We start from the raw sequence: 15832 nt of genomic DNA, 5'->3' as shown, positions 1-15832 counted from the left end.
CAAATCATGCTGACTGAGATGTCAGTGTTTCCCAGTTATTATGGAGTTACATGGGAAAGGGGATGGTGTGTGTGTGTGTGTGTGGGGGGGGGGGATTGCAGGAAGATAGAAGAAATTGAGAATGAAGGGAATTGATCAAACCGCCTTTGTTCTTCAAAAGCAATAATATGCCCAGGCAGGGTATTTAGAAGTGCCAAAGTTTAACATTTTTCATTAATTAGAAAACTCTAATTTGTAATTTTAACAAAGCAGTGAAAACAAACAACCCTTTCCCTCCCTCCACCAAAATAAATAAAGAAAGAAAGAAACCTCCTCCTTTGGTTGGTTATTCCACGGAACAGCAGCGTCACCGTCATTTGTGAGCTGGTTAGAAACCACCACTCTCAGACCCCGACCCCAGACCCACCGAATCAGAATGTGCATTGAAATGATGGCCAGGTGATAACATCCACATTACAGCCTGAGAAGCCCTGCTCTAACCTACTGTACTTTAGAGCCAATATTTTGCTGAAAGGATTTCTAGCTGGTGCCGCGGTTCCGGCGTCTTTCACCAGATGGCAGCAGCCCTCTCGCTTGCTTCCTGCGGCAGCCCCATTGTTCCAGGCGGAGGTGAAGCTCTGGCCTCTTCTCCGAGACTGAGGCTGGTCCTGCGCGGGCGGCGGAGGCGAGTCCCGGGGGCGGGGCCGGGCCTGCCCAATGGGCTCTCGCGGGCGGGGGGCGGGGCTCTATTTCTGCGGCTCCTCGGGCCGCAGGCGCGTTGCAAGTCCCGGGCGCAGTATGTGGCGCGTACCCCGCCAGCTGTGTGTGCAGGTTGCAAGGGGGAGCAAGCTCTCAGGACTTTGGAACAAACCTGCAGCCTTCATGTCCACTCTGCTTATCAATCAGCCCCAGTATGCTTGGCTGAAGGAGCTGGGCCTCCGCGAGGAAAACCCGGGCGTGTATAACGGCAGCTGGGGAGGCCGGGGAGAGGTACGCGGGTGTCCCGAGAAATCTCTGCAGCCTCTGCGCTCCGGAAGGCCGGGCGGGCTCTGCCCCACCCGACTCCCTGCTGCCGCTGTAGTACTGGATGGGAAGTTTGGAAGCTCCACAGTAAAGTTTTCTAATGTAGGGTGCCTTAAAAGTACTCTTAGATTTTTTAGGGCCTTATGTGCTATGGAGGGTCGATGTCATTTTGGAATTGGTTGGGGTTAAACTTCTCACGCATAGTTAAACTCGTAGGGCAGAGTTCTGTGATCTATAGTGAGAAAAGTCACACGCTTAACAGTGGAAATTATCTTAATTTTGTGCTTGACTGTGGCTCCTCAGATGTGACATGCGCCGCAGGTAATGTTCCACGGTATAGTTTTATATTGTCGTCTTTTCTGAAACCCTTTGGAATTTGCGCTGAGCTTTCTTTTCTCTTTCTTTCTTTCTTTCTTCCTTCCTTCACTTCCTTCCTTCCTTCCTTCCTTCCTTCCTTCCTTCCTTCCTTCCTTTCTTTCTTTCTCTTCCTTCCTTCCTTCCTTCCTTCCTTCCTTCCTTCCTTCCTTCCTTCCTTCTTTCCTTCCTTCCTTCCTTCCTTCCTTCCTTCCCTTCCTTCCCTTCCTTCCCTTCCTTCCTTTCCTTCCCTTTCTTTTTTTCGTTACCAAAACGTATTTACTGGGAGGTGGGGAAAGGATTGCCTCCCAGTATCCTGCAGCCGTGGTGAGCCGTGTGAAAGTTCTGCTGGACTGAGCTTTGTTGAGGACCGGATTTTACGCACTTCTCTGTTTCCAGAGCCTAACACCTTGCCTTTTGTTGCATGATGTATAATGAATCTGTTTTGTTGGTGGAAACGTTCCTTTTGGGTATCTGTGATTGTACGAGATGCAGGTGGTGTTAATTATTCCCTCAATCCCCTCTCCCACCAGTGTCCCCCATTTTTAGTTTCCTGTTTTTCATATATGGAATCTCTAATCATTTGGTTTGTGGGTAAAATACCCTCTCCTGAGAGCTTTTTTTGTTTTTTTCTTCTTCTTTTTTTAAAGCTACGCCTTGATTTTTTTCTTTCTAGTTGACCTCTTAAGTTTTTGTGAACACAGGACTTTCTCATAGGTGTCTGGCCTTGGCCACTTCACCTTCTGACCCAGAGGTGGGCAGATAAGGGAGAGAAGAAATATGTAAAATTCGAGTTTGGTGTATTGTTAATGGAAAAAGAGGCAAAATAATGGGTTACATTTAGGCTTTTGTTTAGTACCTAATACTTAGGTGGCAAGGGTGGGTTCTACAGAAAGGCGGTTCTGGATGTTTAGGTCAAAAATGAAAGCTCTGTAGAGTGGCTTATTTGTAACGGAAGTTAAGGTAAAGATTCCAAGTTTGGATACTGTGTCTTTGTCTTTTATTTTCTTCCTTCCTGCCTTTTCTCTTCCCTCACTTGGTCTGCTCCCGGTTTGGAAGGGATTACATGTGGTGGTCATCTTCATCTTCTTTTTGTTTCAAGGTTATCACTACCTATTGTCCTGCTAACAATGAGCCAATAGCAAGAGTCCGACAGGTAAGTGGTTTTTGTTGTTGTTGTTGTTTTTTAATGCAAACTGCCCACAGTTTGTGGGAATGACCAGAGCAATACAAAGTTAAAGAATAATGTTTTTCTTTTTTAATTGATGTTTAAGAACATCTGGGAGAGAGACTATCCACTCTTTGGATGGGTAGGTGAGGGGGGTGCCAAGAAGGGTGAACCATAGAAAGGACTGGGGGGCGGGGTCGGTATTTAGAATGAAAGTTCTGACCTCTTAAATCGGGGTTGGAGCCTGAGGTTCTGAAATTCTAATACAGTGGTACCTCGGTTTTCAGATGTAATCTGTTCCGGAAGACCATTCAAGTTCTGAAACGTTCAAAAACCGAGGCGCGGTTTCCCCATAGAAAGTAATGAAAAATGGATTAATTCATTTCAGACCTTTAAAATCAACCCTTCAAACAGCAATTTAGCATGAATTTTACTGTCTAGTGATACCATAGATCCATAAACTTTACGGCGTTTATAAACCGAAATGTTCGTCAACGGAGACGTTTGAAAACCGAGGTACTACTGTACACCTCAGGTGGTGTTCCCAGATGAGGCTGTGGGCCTTGCTTTGAGAAGCAAGGTTTTAAAAAGTACAGCTAGATTCTAACTTGTCTTATGGGGTTCTAGCAAGTTTTTTGGAAGCATAGGCTGTGAAAATCATTCTAAACCACAAAGATTTTAGGGTCACCCAGAGATTTTTCCAATTCTTTTCCAAAAATCTGTGTGTTCTTAGAAAGAGATCGTCACTTCCTTTTCCTTTTCTCTTTGTCTCCCCCGAATTCTTAATTTAGGCCAGTGTAGCTGACTATGAGGAAACTGTAAAGAAAGCAAGAGAAGCATGGAGAATCTGGGCAGACGTAAGTATGGAGGCCACAGCACCATTACCTATTGTAATTGCAACGAGATGAAGAAACATGTGATCAGGTCGATGCCCCCTTGGTGAAACAGGAGTTCCTCAGGGGTTGTGATAATCTCTGCTCTTCTCCTAGGATAGTGCCTTTTCCATATTTGGCCTTCAGTAAATGGGTAATTTTCAATGGATGAAAACCTACTGATGCAAGTTTTAAGCATACATTTGAGCTATGACCACTCTTTATTCTCCAACTGAAGTTACTGGAATATCTATGCTAAGTACCTATTTGCTCCTTTTCCTCCTTCCCTCTGCCAGGGAGTATCTCAGCAAAAGGTGGACATTCCTGGTTCAAAGATCAGCAGCAGCTCTTTCAAAGGGTAGCAGCCTGAGCTCCTCAACTGTCTGATCAGGCTTTGAGGCAGATTCTGTCTCCTCCAGCTCCGACTCCACTAGGAGTTATACGAGCAAGTATATAGGGACTGTAATTGGGGTTGGCCCTGCTGAACTGTCTCTAGATTAGGGCCAGGCTCTGGAGGAGGGGAAAGTAAAGAACAGGGTTGGTCTGGATTTCCCAATCCTCCCTCCCCTCACCCCACGCGAAATATCCCTTTCGGTCTTGAATGTTGGCCACCAAAAATGCTAGGCCTGAGGCTGTAGGACTATCCTGGACGGTGAACACAGCTCTATCCTTGGGTAAATTACTTCGCCTCAGTGTGCTTTGTCTTTTAAAAATGGGAGACTCCTGGGTTTTCTAGAGGGTTAAATGAGTTAATCGTGTAACCTGCTTACAGGAGAACTCAGCACGTGGCAGACCTTGGTACCTGCCAGTGATAAAACCGGTACGGTTGGGTTCGGGATTGCTGAGCCATGCGTTTTCTCTGAATCAGTGATTGCTGGGGGTGGTTGGGGGAGGGGCAGACTCCCGGGAGAGTCCTGGGTTGAATGCAGCTCTGTTGTTTGCAGAGACCACCTCTGCAAAGCAAGAGGAACGTCTTTCCTCTAATTCTGGCTGTGAGTTAGGCTCAGAGTTCTGTCATACACAAGCAAAAATATCCTTGAGCAGGAAAATACCACTTCCAAAAGTTAACAGTGTGCTAAGTAAAGTTCACCCTATCTGAGTAGAGAATAGTATCTATCCAAAGCACTGTCATTTATTTTAATGTTTTAAAAATGACATCATTTTTTCCTGATCATAAAAGTAATACATATTCCCTGTTTAAAAAAATTGGATGATACAGTAAATAAGGTAATCAAATTTAATCCCCTTACTTTCTCTTCAATATGGAATGGTTATTAGAGTTATGTTTTGGTGCACTTCTTTCATCTTTCATGGGTTTATTTCGTAGTTGTGATTATTATGCATACATGCATATACGCATGGTGTATGTAAAATTTTGTGACCCTTTATTGCATTGTATACCAGCTTAAAGTTACAGCATAGTTTTTGAAAATCATTGTTTTCCTGTACATATACTGTTTTTTTCTTTTAATTAATAGATTTATTTTTTAGAGCAGTTTTAGCTTTACAGTGTAGGAGAGGAAAAAATTTCCATCATTCCATTCTAGGTTCTGTGGTTGGTCTAATAATTAAATTGACATAAGGCAGATTAGCAGAAAAACATTTTAACTTTGTACGTAATGGGGTCCCATGAGACCCAAAAGCACCTAGGCAACTGATGCTCGTATAGCATCCTGAGTGATAGGAATGCATAAGGGTCTGGGATTTTAAAGGAGAGGAGTGCCATTCACCGGAAGGTGAGAAGAGCACATGTTTGGTAAATAAGCAAGTGTTTGCCCTGCCACAGACTTGTCTCTCAGATATAAAAAGTTATCTCGGGTAATAGCCTTCTTCCTGACACAGGCCCCCTTCTAAGGTCTAGGAATTAAGGGGGAGGTAAAAAGCTTTTCCTGAGTCTCTAGGTCTTGAATGTCTTCAGCAAAAAGTAATCTGCATGTCAAAGTGGCACATTCTGGGGTGACATGTTTTGAGCCTCCTCAACATAAAAAGCAGAGAGTCCCCCCCCCCACTTACAGAGTCCCTCCATCACGATTAGCAAGTTTCCCCTGTTTATTAACATGTTGCATTAGTGTGGTGCATTTGTTACAATTGGTAAGCCAGTGTTGCTACATTATTATTAAATATATAAAGTTCATTTATATTAGGATTCACTCTTTGCATGCACTGCTTTGAATGCCAGTGGAACATTTGACTAGAAACATCTGTTATGTGTGTGCATTCACCCGACATGGATAACAATCATGTTTGAGAAAAGAGCGTGAATTCAAGATCTTTTCTTTCCCTGGACTGGCTTTTACTGTGTTTGCTTTGGCAGCTGACATCGGGCTGGCTTTCCTATTTTAGTATATGTGCTGCCGAAGCGAGCAGGGGGTGGCTTTCTTAAATATTGTGCTGTATGCGCTTTGTTGTCGTTGCTGCACTATTTTGCACTCAGGATCTCATTCGGCGTCCGCTCTTCCTCAACAATGTCAGACTCTGCACCTTCCATCCTTTCTCATACTTCTCAGACCTCCCAAGAGAGTGGGGGCTGCTTGCTTTCTTGCGTGACAGTACAGTCAGTTAGGGATCCCACTTGTTAGAATTTGAGTTAAGCAACTGAGTTCAAAGTTTAGGGAAGAGGCAGAGCCTTTCCTAACTGCCAATGGGGGCAGTGAACTAGAGGCTGCTGGTGCCTCAAATAAAACCAGACCAGAGCTTGGTCCCGTCCCGGTCTACGCACTTTCCCTCTTGGGCCCTCACTCGTGTGGAGCCCCTCGTTGGCCATGACTTTTCTGGCTGGCTTTGCCTGTGTGAGGACAAACCGCTGTTTCACTTAGTTGATTTGTATTAAGCCTGGAATTTTTCAGTGGGAACATTTTCCTCCAAGGGTAAAGAAACAAAGTATAAAAATATGGAAAGCTAGTTCATAAAAACCGATTTCTTTCTCTTTACTAAAAGTAACCACGGAAACCCTAGTCAGGAATACCGAGCCTGCTGCTTGTTTTTCACAAAGCGGTTTCAGCCCAGAAGGCCCCCTGTTTCTGCCCCTCTGCATCACCTGCGTCCTCATTTTTCTTCCCCATGTGTGGTGAGGGATAGCCAGAGTCTCTCCTCTCTCTTGAGGACGGGGACCTGTCAATGGGCCGTCTCTAACTGCACAAAGGAATACCAGATACCTGGTAACTCTTTTCATGGATGTCATTGTATTTCCTCAAAGGCTCAGCTCCTACTCCCCCCTCGTGCTCCTGGTGTCCTCCACGTGGCTGTCTTTGATGCTCATTCTGAAGGTGACTTCACGGGGAAAGTGTGTAGGGACGAGGACTCTTGCTGCCCACCTCGAAACGGTCTGAGGTTATTGACACCCTGTCATTCTAGACTGATCACGGTCGTGTGGAAGATGTGGCTGTCTTCCTCGTTTCCTATTCCTCACTCAGATCTGCATGATCTGGGGTGGAATATAGTCTCAAAATTCCTTGGGTGGTAATTCCAATGTTTGGCCAGGGTTGAGAATGAATCAATTACTGATTTTCAATGATAAGCCTTCAACATCTTAAATTACATTTCTCTTTATTGCCATTTTTGTAGTCCAGATAGCCCCCATCTAGGTCTAGTCTGGCCTAATGGTTTCCCCGCCCGAGTGTTATTTCCCTCTGATCCATTTTCTATACCACACCTAGAGGGATAGTTTAAAGCGCACTGTGATTCCTCTGTCTAGTAATTTCCCCACTGTTTTTTGGATTCTTCACACCTTTGCATGTGACCCCTACATTCCTCTCCTGTTACTTTGAATGCCTTACAATTTTCCCCAACCACCATATTCTTTCTTGCCCTTTGGCCTTTGCATATTCTGTGCTCCCTGTTCCCCATAATTTTCCCACTTTAGCTCTTCACCTAGCAAACACCAATCATGCTTTAGGTCTTAGGTCTCAACTTGTCGCATCCAGCGCAACAGGGGCAGTGAGGGAACGAAAAGGGACGGCTTTAGGTTAAGGTTTTTTAAAAAAGAAAGAAGCAGAGACTTGATGCAGTTCAATCTCAGAAGGCCAGGGGGCCTCGCAGTTATGGAAGACTGGAGCCTCGAATCAGCCAACGGTGGCTTTTATTGATATTTACATAAGGCATTAGCATTATCTATTCCACTTCTGTGAATCTCATACATCTTAATAGAAAACCGATTCAAGTCAATCACCCTTGCCTGCAGACAGCAGGACCAAAGTCTCAACTTCCCCAAGGGACAAAACCTATGTGCATATGAATAGATGGAGAGCACCTCATTGAATCACTTCCCTTGCATGTTCTGGGAAGCAATGCAGCCACAGAGGATGAGGCTCTCCTTAGCCTCAGGAAGGTGGGGGGCTGTACCCACCTGTGTGAACCCCGTGGGTTCTCCTGTTGATTTCTATGACTGGGTCTGGCTTGAGTTATCCCCCACGTGGGGAATTTTACTCGTCATTCATTGTCCAGTCATCTTTCTGGGACCAAACAGGGAGGCATAAGGTGCAAACACAAAGGTTTAGCAAAGTCCCTGAAAGGATGTCTTACAGACTCTCCTTTTTATGGTGGCAGGTAGAAGGAAACAAAAGGTTAAGCTATTGCGTGGCTACATCAACTCTTCAAGTAAAGCTCTCCACTTCTTTAAAAAGCCCCCTTCCTCCCCACTCCCTTACCTCCAAGTAATGTTAAATTAACACTCCTAGGTTTCCCAATTGTATAGTCTAGCTGCTCCATCATAAAGATTGTAATTGCCTGTTTCTTACCTGTGCCACCCCCACTGGACTTTGCGCATGAATTGTAGCTGCCTTGTTTCCCCAGGATCCCCGGGGATTAGCACAATATCTGGCACATAGAAAATATGCAATAATTGTTGGTTGAAAGGCTGATTGAATAAAATATACACAGAACGGGAGGGTAAAGGCCATGTGTATTGACCACTCTTGAGTTGAAATTAGCCAGTTTGCTAAACTTATAAATGTGTGGGCTAAATTCAGTTGAAACATGATTAAACCTGCTCTCTGTGTTGGGAAATGTATAAACTCTGCACTGATGCATTTAACATTACAGTTTTTGTTTCCCATTTCCAGAAGAGTGATGTGTCATAAAAATGCAAATGTTCCTGGCATACAAAATATGGGGAGGGAAAATCTGTTATGATTCCATTCCCCAGAAATTATCACTATTAACATTTCAATTTGTATTCCTTCAAATTTAAGCAAAAGTTTGCTTATCATACGCATTATTTGCCATTTTCTATTATCCTGTTATAGCTCTTAAACATTTGCCTTATAGATCTACCTCGTTCTTTTTAGAGAGTGTGAAGTATCCCGTTTTATGGCTGTTCCATAATGAACCAGTCATGTGCCGATGGACATTTCAATAGTCTCTATTTCTCTCTCCTAGAAACAGCACTGCAGTAAATTTGTCATACCTAGGCTTTTGCACACTTATGCATATGCTCAATTTTCAGAAGTGGAATTGCCCAGTCAAAGGGTAGGACCGTTTTAAATGGTAACAGGTTGCTGAGTTACCCTCCAGGAAAGCTGTACTGAGACATGGTGATACATTTGGGGAGGACAGAGAGCAAAAGAGAGGCCTGAGCTCACAGTCAAAAGTTCTGGGAGCATGAGCAGTGCTGTGATGGCCCTCTCTGTGAGGGAAAGCTCAATTAAGCGTTTGGGCATGCAGCCAGTTTGACCCATTAAAAAACATCCCTGGGAATCATAAAAGCCTATAGGTATTTAAGGTATATTAAGCTTTCTGGAGTCATCCCAAAAGGTTGTGCTCAATCTCTGAATTTTTCTCTGTACTTGACATGGTCCCTTGCTCTCCGTGAACCTATCTTATGTTTTCTGGGTCTCTGGCATTGTTTCTAGGGCCTGCCATATCACAGTCTTGATATGATCAAAAAAGTCATCTTTGATGTGCCTGTACTGAGCTTTTTCATTGCATATTTATCCAATACTGTGTTCTAGACACAAGTTTCCACTTTGAATCAGACACTAAAATTCCGTTCTTTTCTTAGATTCCTGCTCCAAAGCGAGGAGAAGTAGTGAGACAGATTGGTGACGCCTTGCGGGACAAGATCCAAGTACTGGGAAACTTGGTAAAGTATTTCAGTAGTAAAAATACAATCCCGTGAAGGGGAATAAGGCCATCACGCATTGCTGTATAGAAGATAGTGATTTTTAAGATAAGCAGTTTATACTTATCTTAAAAAGTTTTGTGTTTTTTTTAGAGAAAAGATGAACAAGATGGGCAAGAAAAAGTGAGACTATTCTTGTGTTTTAAAATTCTTCAGAAAAATAAAGAGACTTTCTGAAGTTTATTACCTTCACAAAACAGACACAACATGTGGTTTTGCGTTTTTTCCCCTCTGTTAATTTAATGTTTAAAACATGAATTCTGTTGGAAAAAAGTACTGCTTGGCTTTTTTGTATTTTTAGGTGTCTTTGGAGATGGGGAAGATCTTCGTGGAAGGAGTGGGAGAAGTTCAAGAGTACGTGGATGTTTGTGATTATGCTGTTGGCTTGTCGCGGATGATTGGGGGACCCATCCTGCCCTCTGAAAGTAAGCGGTGAAATCGATTAAGCTACGACTTTTAAACTCTGACACAGACAGCTCCAAAAAATGCCCTCGTTGTAAATAGTTCGCAAAGGAGGGTTTGCAGATGGCATAGAAATGTAGGAAAATGTCTTGAATCTTTCTACTCAGAAATGCAAATTAAAGCAAGTGAAAACATCAGATCAAGACCCTTTTAACCTTTTTTATTTTTAAAGGTAAAACTCAGTGTTGGCAAGTCCATGGGTGAGGCAGACATTTTTTATGGGGACTTGTGGCAACGTGAATTGCCAAACCATCGAGAAAGCAATTTGGAAATAATCCAAAGAGCCTTGCATTTAATACCAGTTTCAAGAATCTAAGTAAATAATCTGAAATGTGGCAAAGGTTTGTGTGTGGAGATATTCATTGTAGTATCAATAGGAAATGTTAAAAATGGCCTAAATGTCACATCATAGACAGACGTTGAGCTAATTTTGGCAGTCTGTGGAAATAAAAATTCTGTTTATGAACATTGTCTAATCCCAACCTCATACTTTCATGGGGTGCTTATATTATTTTTAAGTGATTTTAATGTTGTTTTTATAAGAGGTGGTATATCCATATCACAGAATTAAAAATAAAAGGGTAAAGGATGAAAAGTTTCCCTTCAACCACCCCTGGAGAGTATCCCCATGGAAGTAGCCAGTGTTTCTGGTTTCTTGTATATCTTTCTAGAGTTTTTATTCACTGACAGGAAAATATATGTCATTTTGAAGACAAACATTAGCAAATTATACATTCTGTTCTATACTTTTTCCTACTTAATGGGTCTTGGAATTCCTTTCATATTACTACATTCAGGTGCTTTCTTCATCTTTTTAAATGAGTGTCTATTTGCTGTAAAGATACTGTATGTAATTTATTTCACCGGTTCCCAAATGATGGATATTTAGGGCGCTTTCGGGCTTCTGCTATTACTCCACACTGCAAGAACCAACTTGTCGTCTGAGGAGGTTTCATGATGAGGACAGGGGCTTATGCGATCTGTAATGTTTGCAGTTTTAATAGAGCAAAACAGGTGACTGTGTGTGGCTGCATTGAAAATACAAGGAGTGGAAGTCTGCCACAGTGGTACAGGGTAGCAGTTATCCCAGGGTGGCAGAATTATTGATAGTTTTTATTGTCTTTCCATTTTTTGGTATTTTTCAAAATTTCCATGATGGCAATTATGTTACATTTATGATGAGGAAAGAAAATTGTTCATCTCTACAGAGGCTTTAGGCTAACTGACCCCATTAATGCAACGAATGCTTACTGAGTGTCTACCAGGTCCCAGGTGATCTGATAGGTGCTGCTTGATCAGTAAGGAACAATCCTTGTCTTCAAGAATTTATAAGCTTCTAGATTCCTTCTATTTAAGTGTGGGAGGCAAGTGGGAGAAAAGTAAAAGGATAATTATACCAGAACATGGTAAGTCACATGAGGCGGGGGAAGGGTAGGCTAGTGAGCCCCTAGCTATCCTTGGGGCAGTCAGGCAAGACGTCCCACAGAAAGTAATCCGAGCGAAGGCCTCAAGGAAGAGAGGGGTGGAGAGCTCGGTCAGGGGTTGTTGTAAATACGGAAGGAAGAAAAGTGACAGCTTAAGATGGGAGAAGGTGGCTTATCTGGGGAACTGTTTTGCTTTAGCACAGATGGGGGAGCACGTGAGGGGAGAGATGGAGTGAGAGAAAGCGGGAAGGGACTTCTCGTGTTAGGAGTTTGGACTTTACCAGAGGGCAGCTCCAGTAGTGATCCAGACTCCCAAGGGTTTTAAGCAAGGGAGTGACGTTATCACAGCTGCACTGGCCTCCCCTGGGAGAAGAAAGAGGGCCGGGCAGAGGCAGGCCCTGCCAGGGAGAGGCTGTGCCAGCGCATCCTCTCAAGGGAGATGAAGATGCCTAGACTAAAGGAGAGTCTGGCCGTGGGGGACAGCACCTCGTGGTTTCCCTGTTCCTAGCTGGCAGTGTGAGCCTGGCCAGAAAGATGATGGCTGGGAGCAGCACCTTTCCAGTTGGACTGTGGTTTTCACTCGCATTTGTGAACCAGCACTCCTTGGTTTGGTTCTTCTCTACCCTGGATGCCTTTGATTGAAATAATCCGAGTTCCTATGCGGATCAGAGTCATTCGTGGTTTATGAGGAGGTGTAGTGATAATAGCTTTTGTTGTCTGCTCATTAATGGACCAATATCCTGGGGCGATGGAGAGCATCCACTACAAGGCATCCAGAATCCCCACTTGGCCCTGTGCACCTTTGTTCTGAAAATGAAAGATTGCAGGCTTTGTCCTCGTTAACTGGACGTGTGTTCAGTGAACATGCTTTAAGCACGTTCCTCGTCCTCCCCCACCCTCAGGACCTGGCCACGTGCTCATTGAACAGTGGAATCCTGTAGGCCTGGTTGGAGTCATCACTGCGTTCAACTTCCCTGTGGCCGTGTATGGCTGGAACAGTGCCATCGCAATGATCTGTGGGGACGTCTGCCTTTGGTAAGGCCTGCTAACTTTCTCATCCAGTAGGAAGATGGTCAAGTACATTTTCAGGTACTATTAAAAGTATTTTAAATGTATTGAAATGTTTTCTATTACTCTACTCTTTCTAGTAACATATTAAATCACACCTGCCCGTTGTGAAATGCTGACTTTTATTATTACATATTTTACCATTGGTAAACATTTTTTTTTTTAAACTTAGTTTTTGTTCTTACACAGCCTTGTCCTTCCAGTTGTTTCCACCCCAAGTGGGGGTACTGTCAGTAAATTCTGACACTAACTTCCTGGAGTTAGTGTCAGGCTCCTCATGTTTAAGGGCGCAGTCCTCCACAAGACTGCTGCCACTTTAAATGCCAGCCACAAGTGTCCCCAGGTCTCCAGGACACCTGCACTTCTGATCAGCTGCCTATAAATTTGGAGGTTCCTATGAACCCTCAGTTTCAATAACTCTTTAGAATGACCCATAGAACTCAAGAAAGCACACTACTTAATGATTACAGTTTTGTTATGAAGGTTATACAGTACGGCAAGGTCTAGAAGGGCCCCAGATGCAGAGCTTCCATGCCCTTTTCTGGTGAAGTTGGGGTCGTCACCCTGCCAACCAGGAGGCCAGAGCCTTGGGGTCCAGAGTTTTTATTGGGGATTTATTACATAGGCATAATTGATTGCATCATCAGACATGGGTGTGAACTCAATCTCCACCCCTTCTCCCCTCTCCCGGTGGCCTTCCTGGTGTCTAGCGACCACCTCCCATCCTGAAGCTATCTAGACGCATCCGAAAGTCACCTCATTGCATAATAAAGACACTTCTGTTCCTCATGAAATTCCAAGGGGTTCTGAAGCTCCGTGCCAGAAACTGGTGACAAAGACCAGAGGTATTCTGTATTGTATTGTACTTTCCAAACAGAAAACTAAGTAAATAAGCAGGAGGAAAAAAGAACTTGTGATAAGTCACAACCTCCTTTTTTAAAGTTTCACTCTTTCTTTAATAAAAAGTTGAGAGCGAATTCCCAAGTGATTCTGAGTCACTTGGCAAATGTTCCCATTGATGCATTACATTTTGCATCTTTATAAATATTTGATAGTAGAAGTTAGCCGGGAAAGTGTCCGTATCTTACAGAAGACAAAACACTTGCTTGTCTTTAGCTTTCATGTTCAGTGGGAGAAGTTGGGAAAACCAGAAGAGCAGTCTTTGCCCGTTGTGCATCTGTCCCACTCATTATATATCATCTTAATGTTGTCTTTATCTGACTGTACTCAGACTGTCTGCAAAAGCAAGGCACACTTGGGAGGGTTAATGATTTGGCAGCATGTAGCCAAAGGGACCCATGCTTTCCGCATCCTGATCCAGAAAGGCTAGTTGTATAGTTTTCCTCAGCTCTCTGAGCCTTCCAGCAAAAATTCAGGTTGATTTTCATTTCACTCAGCCCCCATAATTGACAGAGGTTAAAAGTAACAGTTCCTGTGATCAGTGTGACAAGCAGGTTCAAAATTGCTTTTTGCCATTTTTAAATTTATGAAAGTTTTGTAGTCTGTTAGGTCCCAGAGACACCAAGCTGAAGGATAGATTCCTATTTCAGTTACTAGGGTCAGTTGTCTAATTAGACAGAAGTTTTTCTCACAAAGACGTTTGCTTCTGCTTGATAATAAAAGGTATTTATGATATCCACCAAATTAAGTTGCCTTTTTTTTTTTAACCCTCTCTAGGAAAGGAGCTCCATCAACTTCCCTTATTAGTGTTGCTGTCACAAAGTGAGTATGTGTGACTTTCTTTTTCCTGGGTATGGAATAATCTCTGAAGGGTGATTGATAGGCACTGAATTTTTAATCCATTATAAAAGTGCTATATTTATTTAAATATGAGATTTGGATAACCTCTTTCTGCCTTGGTTGTAATAACATTTTTATATTGTTTTGTAGTTTACATAGCTCTTTTAGAGCCATATTATTTAACTGTTTGGAAACAAGCCAGATATTGGTGTTAAATGTTGAAATCGAGCTCATAAACATTTTTGTTAATGCAAAGTAAAAACAAATCCAGTGGAGAGGAAATTTTCCTGCAATTTAGGGGCTATATTTTATAACTGTTCAACATGTTAATGGTTTTGATTTCTACCCAGTTAATACTTTTACTGCTTTTGTTTAATAGACTGTTAGCAAAACAGAGAGAAATGGTTACTGTACTATTCCATGGATTCTTCTCGCACTATTTAAAATGTATTTTATCTTTTGATTTAACAAGTTGTTTTATTTACTCATATTTGAAAACTTGACAACTTTGATTAGGTTGTAAAGTCAGTGTTACTAATTTATCATTTGAGAATTTAGAGAACGTTATGCAAGAGAGTGCGTTCCCATGTAGGGTGACGATGCATCCTTCATGCTCTATTGACTGCATGGTCTGCATTCTCTGAATTAAGAGTTGTTGGTAGAGAGCTTGTGGCAGAGGCCGTATGTCAGAGGGTCCTAAATGTTAGATAGGCACACTGGCTTAGGGATGGAAAAGTGGGTTGAAAAAGAGAGAGTAATATGTGTTAGTATTGACTTGAAAGGAATATGTGATATTGAGGAAAATATATCCTTTAAGGCAGGGGTGGTCAAATTCAATATTACATAGAGTTGTGATATGCAAAACATAAAAAACAATGAGATTCCCCAGGCTACTTTTTTTAAATTAAAAAACTTAGAACAGTTAATGTGGTCATACTGAACTGGCTTGCCAATTGTTATTCAGCAACTGGTTTAAAATACTGTTAATTTTTATATTAGTTTCACATGTTCTGTTATTGTTGCTTTTGAGTTTTTTATATTTTTTGCTTTAAACAGTTTGAAGGGTTTGAAGTGTTCATATAGGACATGGCTGATATTTTAGGTAATTAAGAACATTGTCAGATTTTGTAAAGGAAGACAATTAGTAAAATGATGCTAAATTTTACCAGAATTAAACAAGGCTGCTGCCATATCCACTAGGAGTTCTTAAATTCAATGTTCAACTAAACGTAAGACGACCACAGGCCTCATATCACACCTCTGTCTATTCGGAAGGATGTAGTACAGGAACGTAGTTTTCCAGGAGGATGGCATCAGGTACCCATCCCTCTTCAGTCGGTGTTTGTAGCAGTTTATGCAGGGGTGAGGAGATGAGATATACAATGCACAGGGGTGGGGACTGGCCTGGCTTAAAAGCCTAGTGCCCACAGGAGCCAGAAGGTCTCGTCACAATTCTATAGGGCAGAGCTTTCAGCTGCCCACAAGGGACATGAGTCACTGTACTCAGGGAAGGCCCCAAAGCATGAGGTTCCTATTTATAGTTCTTTGGTAGTGATCCCAGTCCAGACACAGGTGACCAGTCAGGGGTCATTTTTACCATAATCCAACGTTGTCTCTGTAACGT

General features: G+C 42.7%; 1 protein-coding gene across 1 annotated transcript in view; it reads left to right on the top strand.

Moving 5' to 3' along the window:
* Positions 1 to 732: 732 nt before the first annotated feature.
* The window catches only part of ALDH7A1 (aldehyde dehydrogenase 7 family member A1), a 36805-nt gene continuing 21705 nt past the window's right edge, over positions 733 to 15832 (top strand). The window contains exons 1-7 of the mRNA XM_033110719.1: positions 733 to 969; positions 2459 to 2512; positions 3316 to 3381; positions 9395 to 9475; positions 9816 to 9939; positions 12303 to 12435; positions 14146 to 14190. Of these exons, the coding sequence (XP_032966610.1) occupies positions 778 to 969; positions 2459 to 2512; positions 3316 to 3381; positions 9395 to 9475; positions 9816 to 9939; positions 12303 to 12435; positions 14146 to 14190 (695 nt within the window). The 5' untranslated portion in view covers positions 733 to 777. The remainder of the gene's footprint in view (positions 970 to 2458; positions 2513 to 3315; positions 3382 to 9394; positions 9476 to 9815; positions 9940 to 12302; positions 12436 to 14145; positions 14191 to 15832) is intronic.

Source organism: Rhinolophus ferrumequinum, chromosome 7 (genome assembly GCF_004115265.2).
Source record: "Rhinolophus ferrumequinum isolate MPI-CBG mRhiFer1 chromosome 7, mRhiFer1_v1.p, whole genome shotgun sequence".
NCBI classification, from domain to species: Eukaryota; Metazoa; Chordata; class Mammalia; order Chiroptera; family Rhinolophidae; genus Rhinolophus; species Rhinolophus ferrumequinum.
Note: the sequence above shows the minus strand (reverse complement) of the source record. Positions and strands in the feature narration are given on the sequence as shown.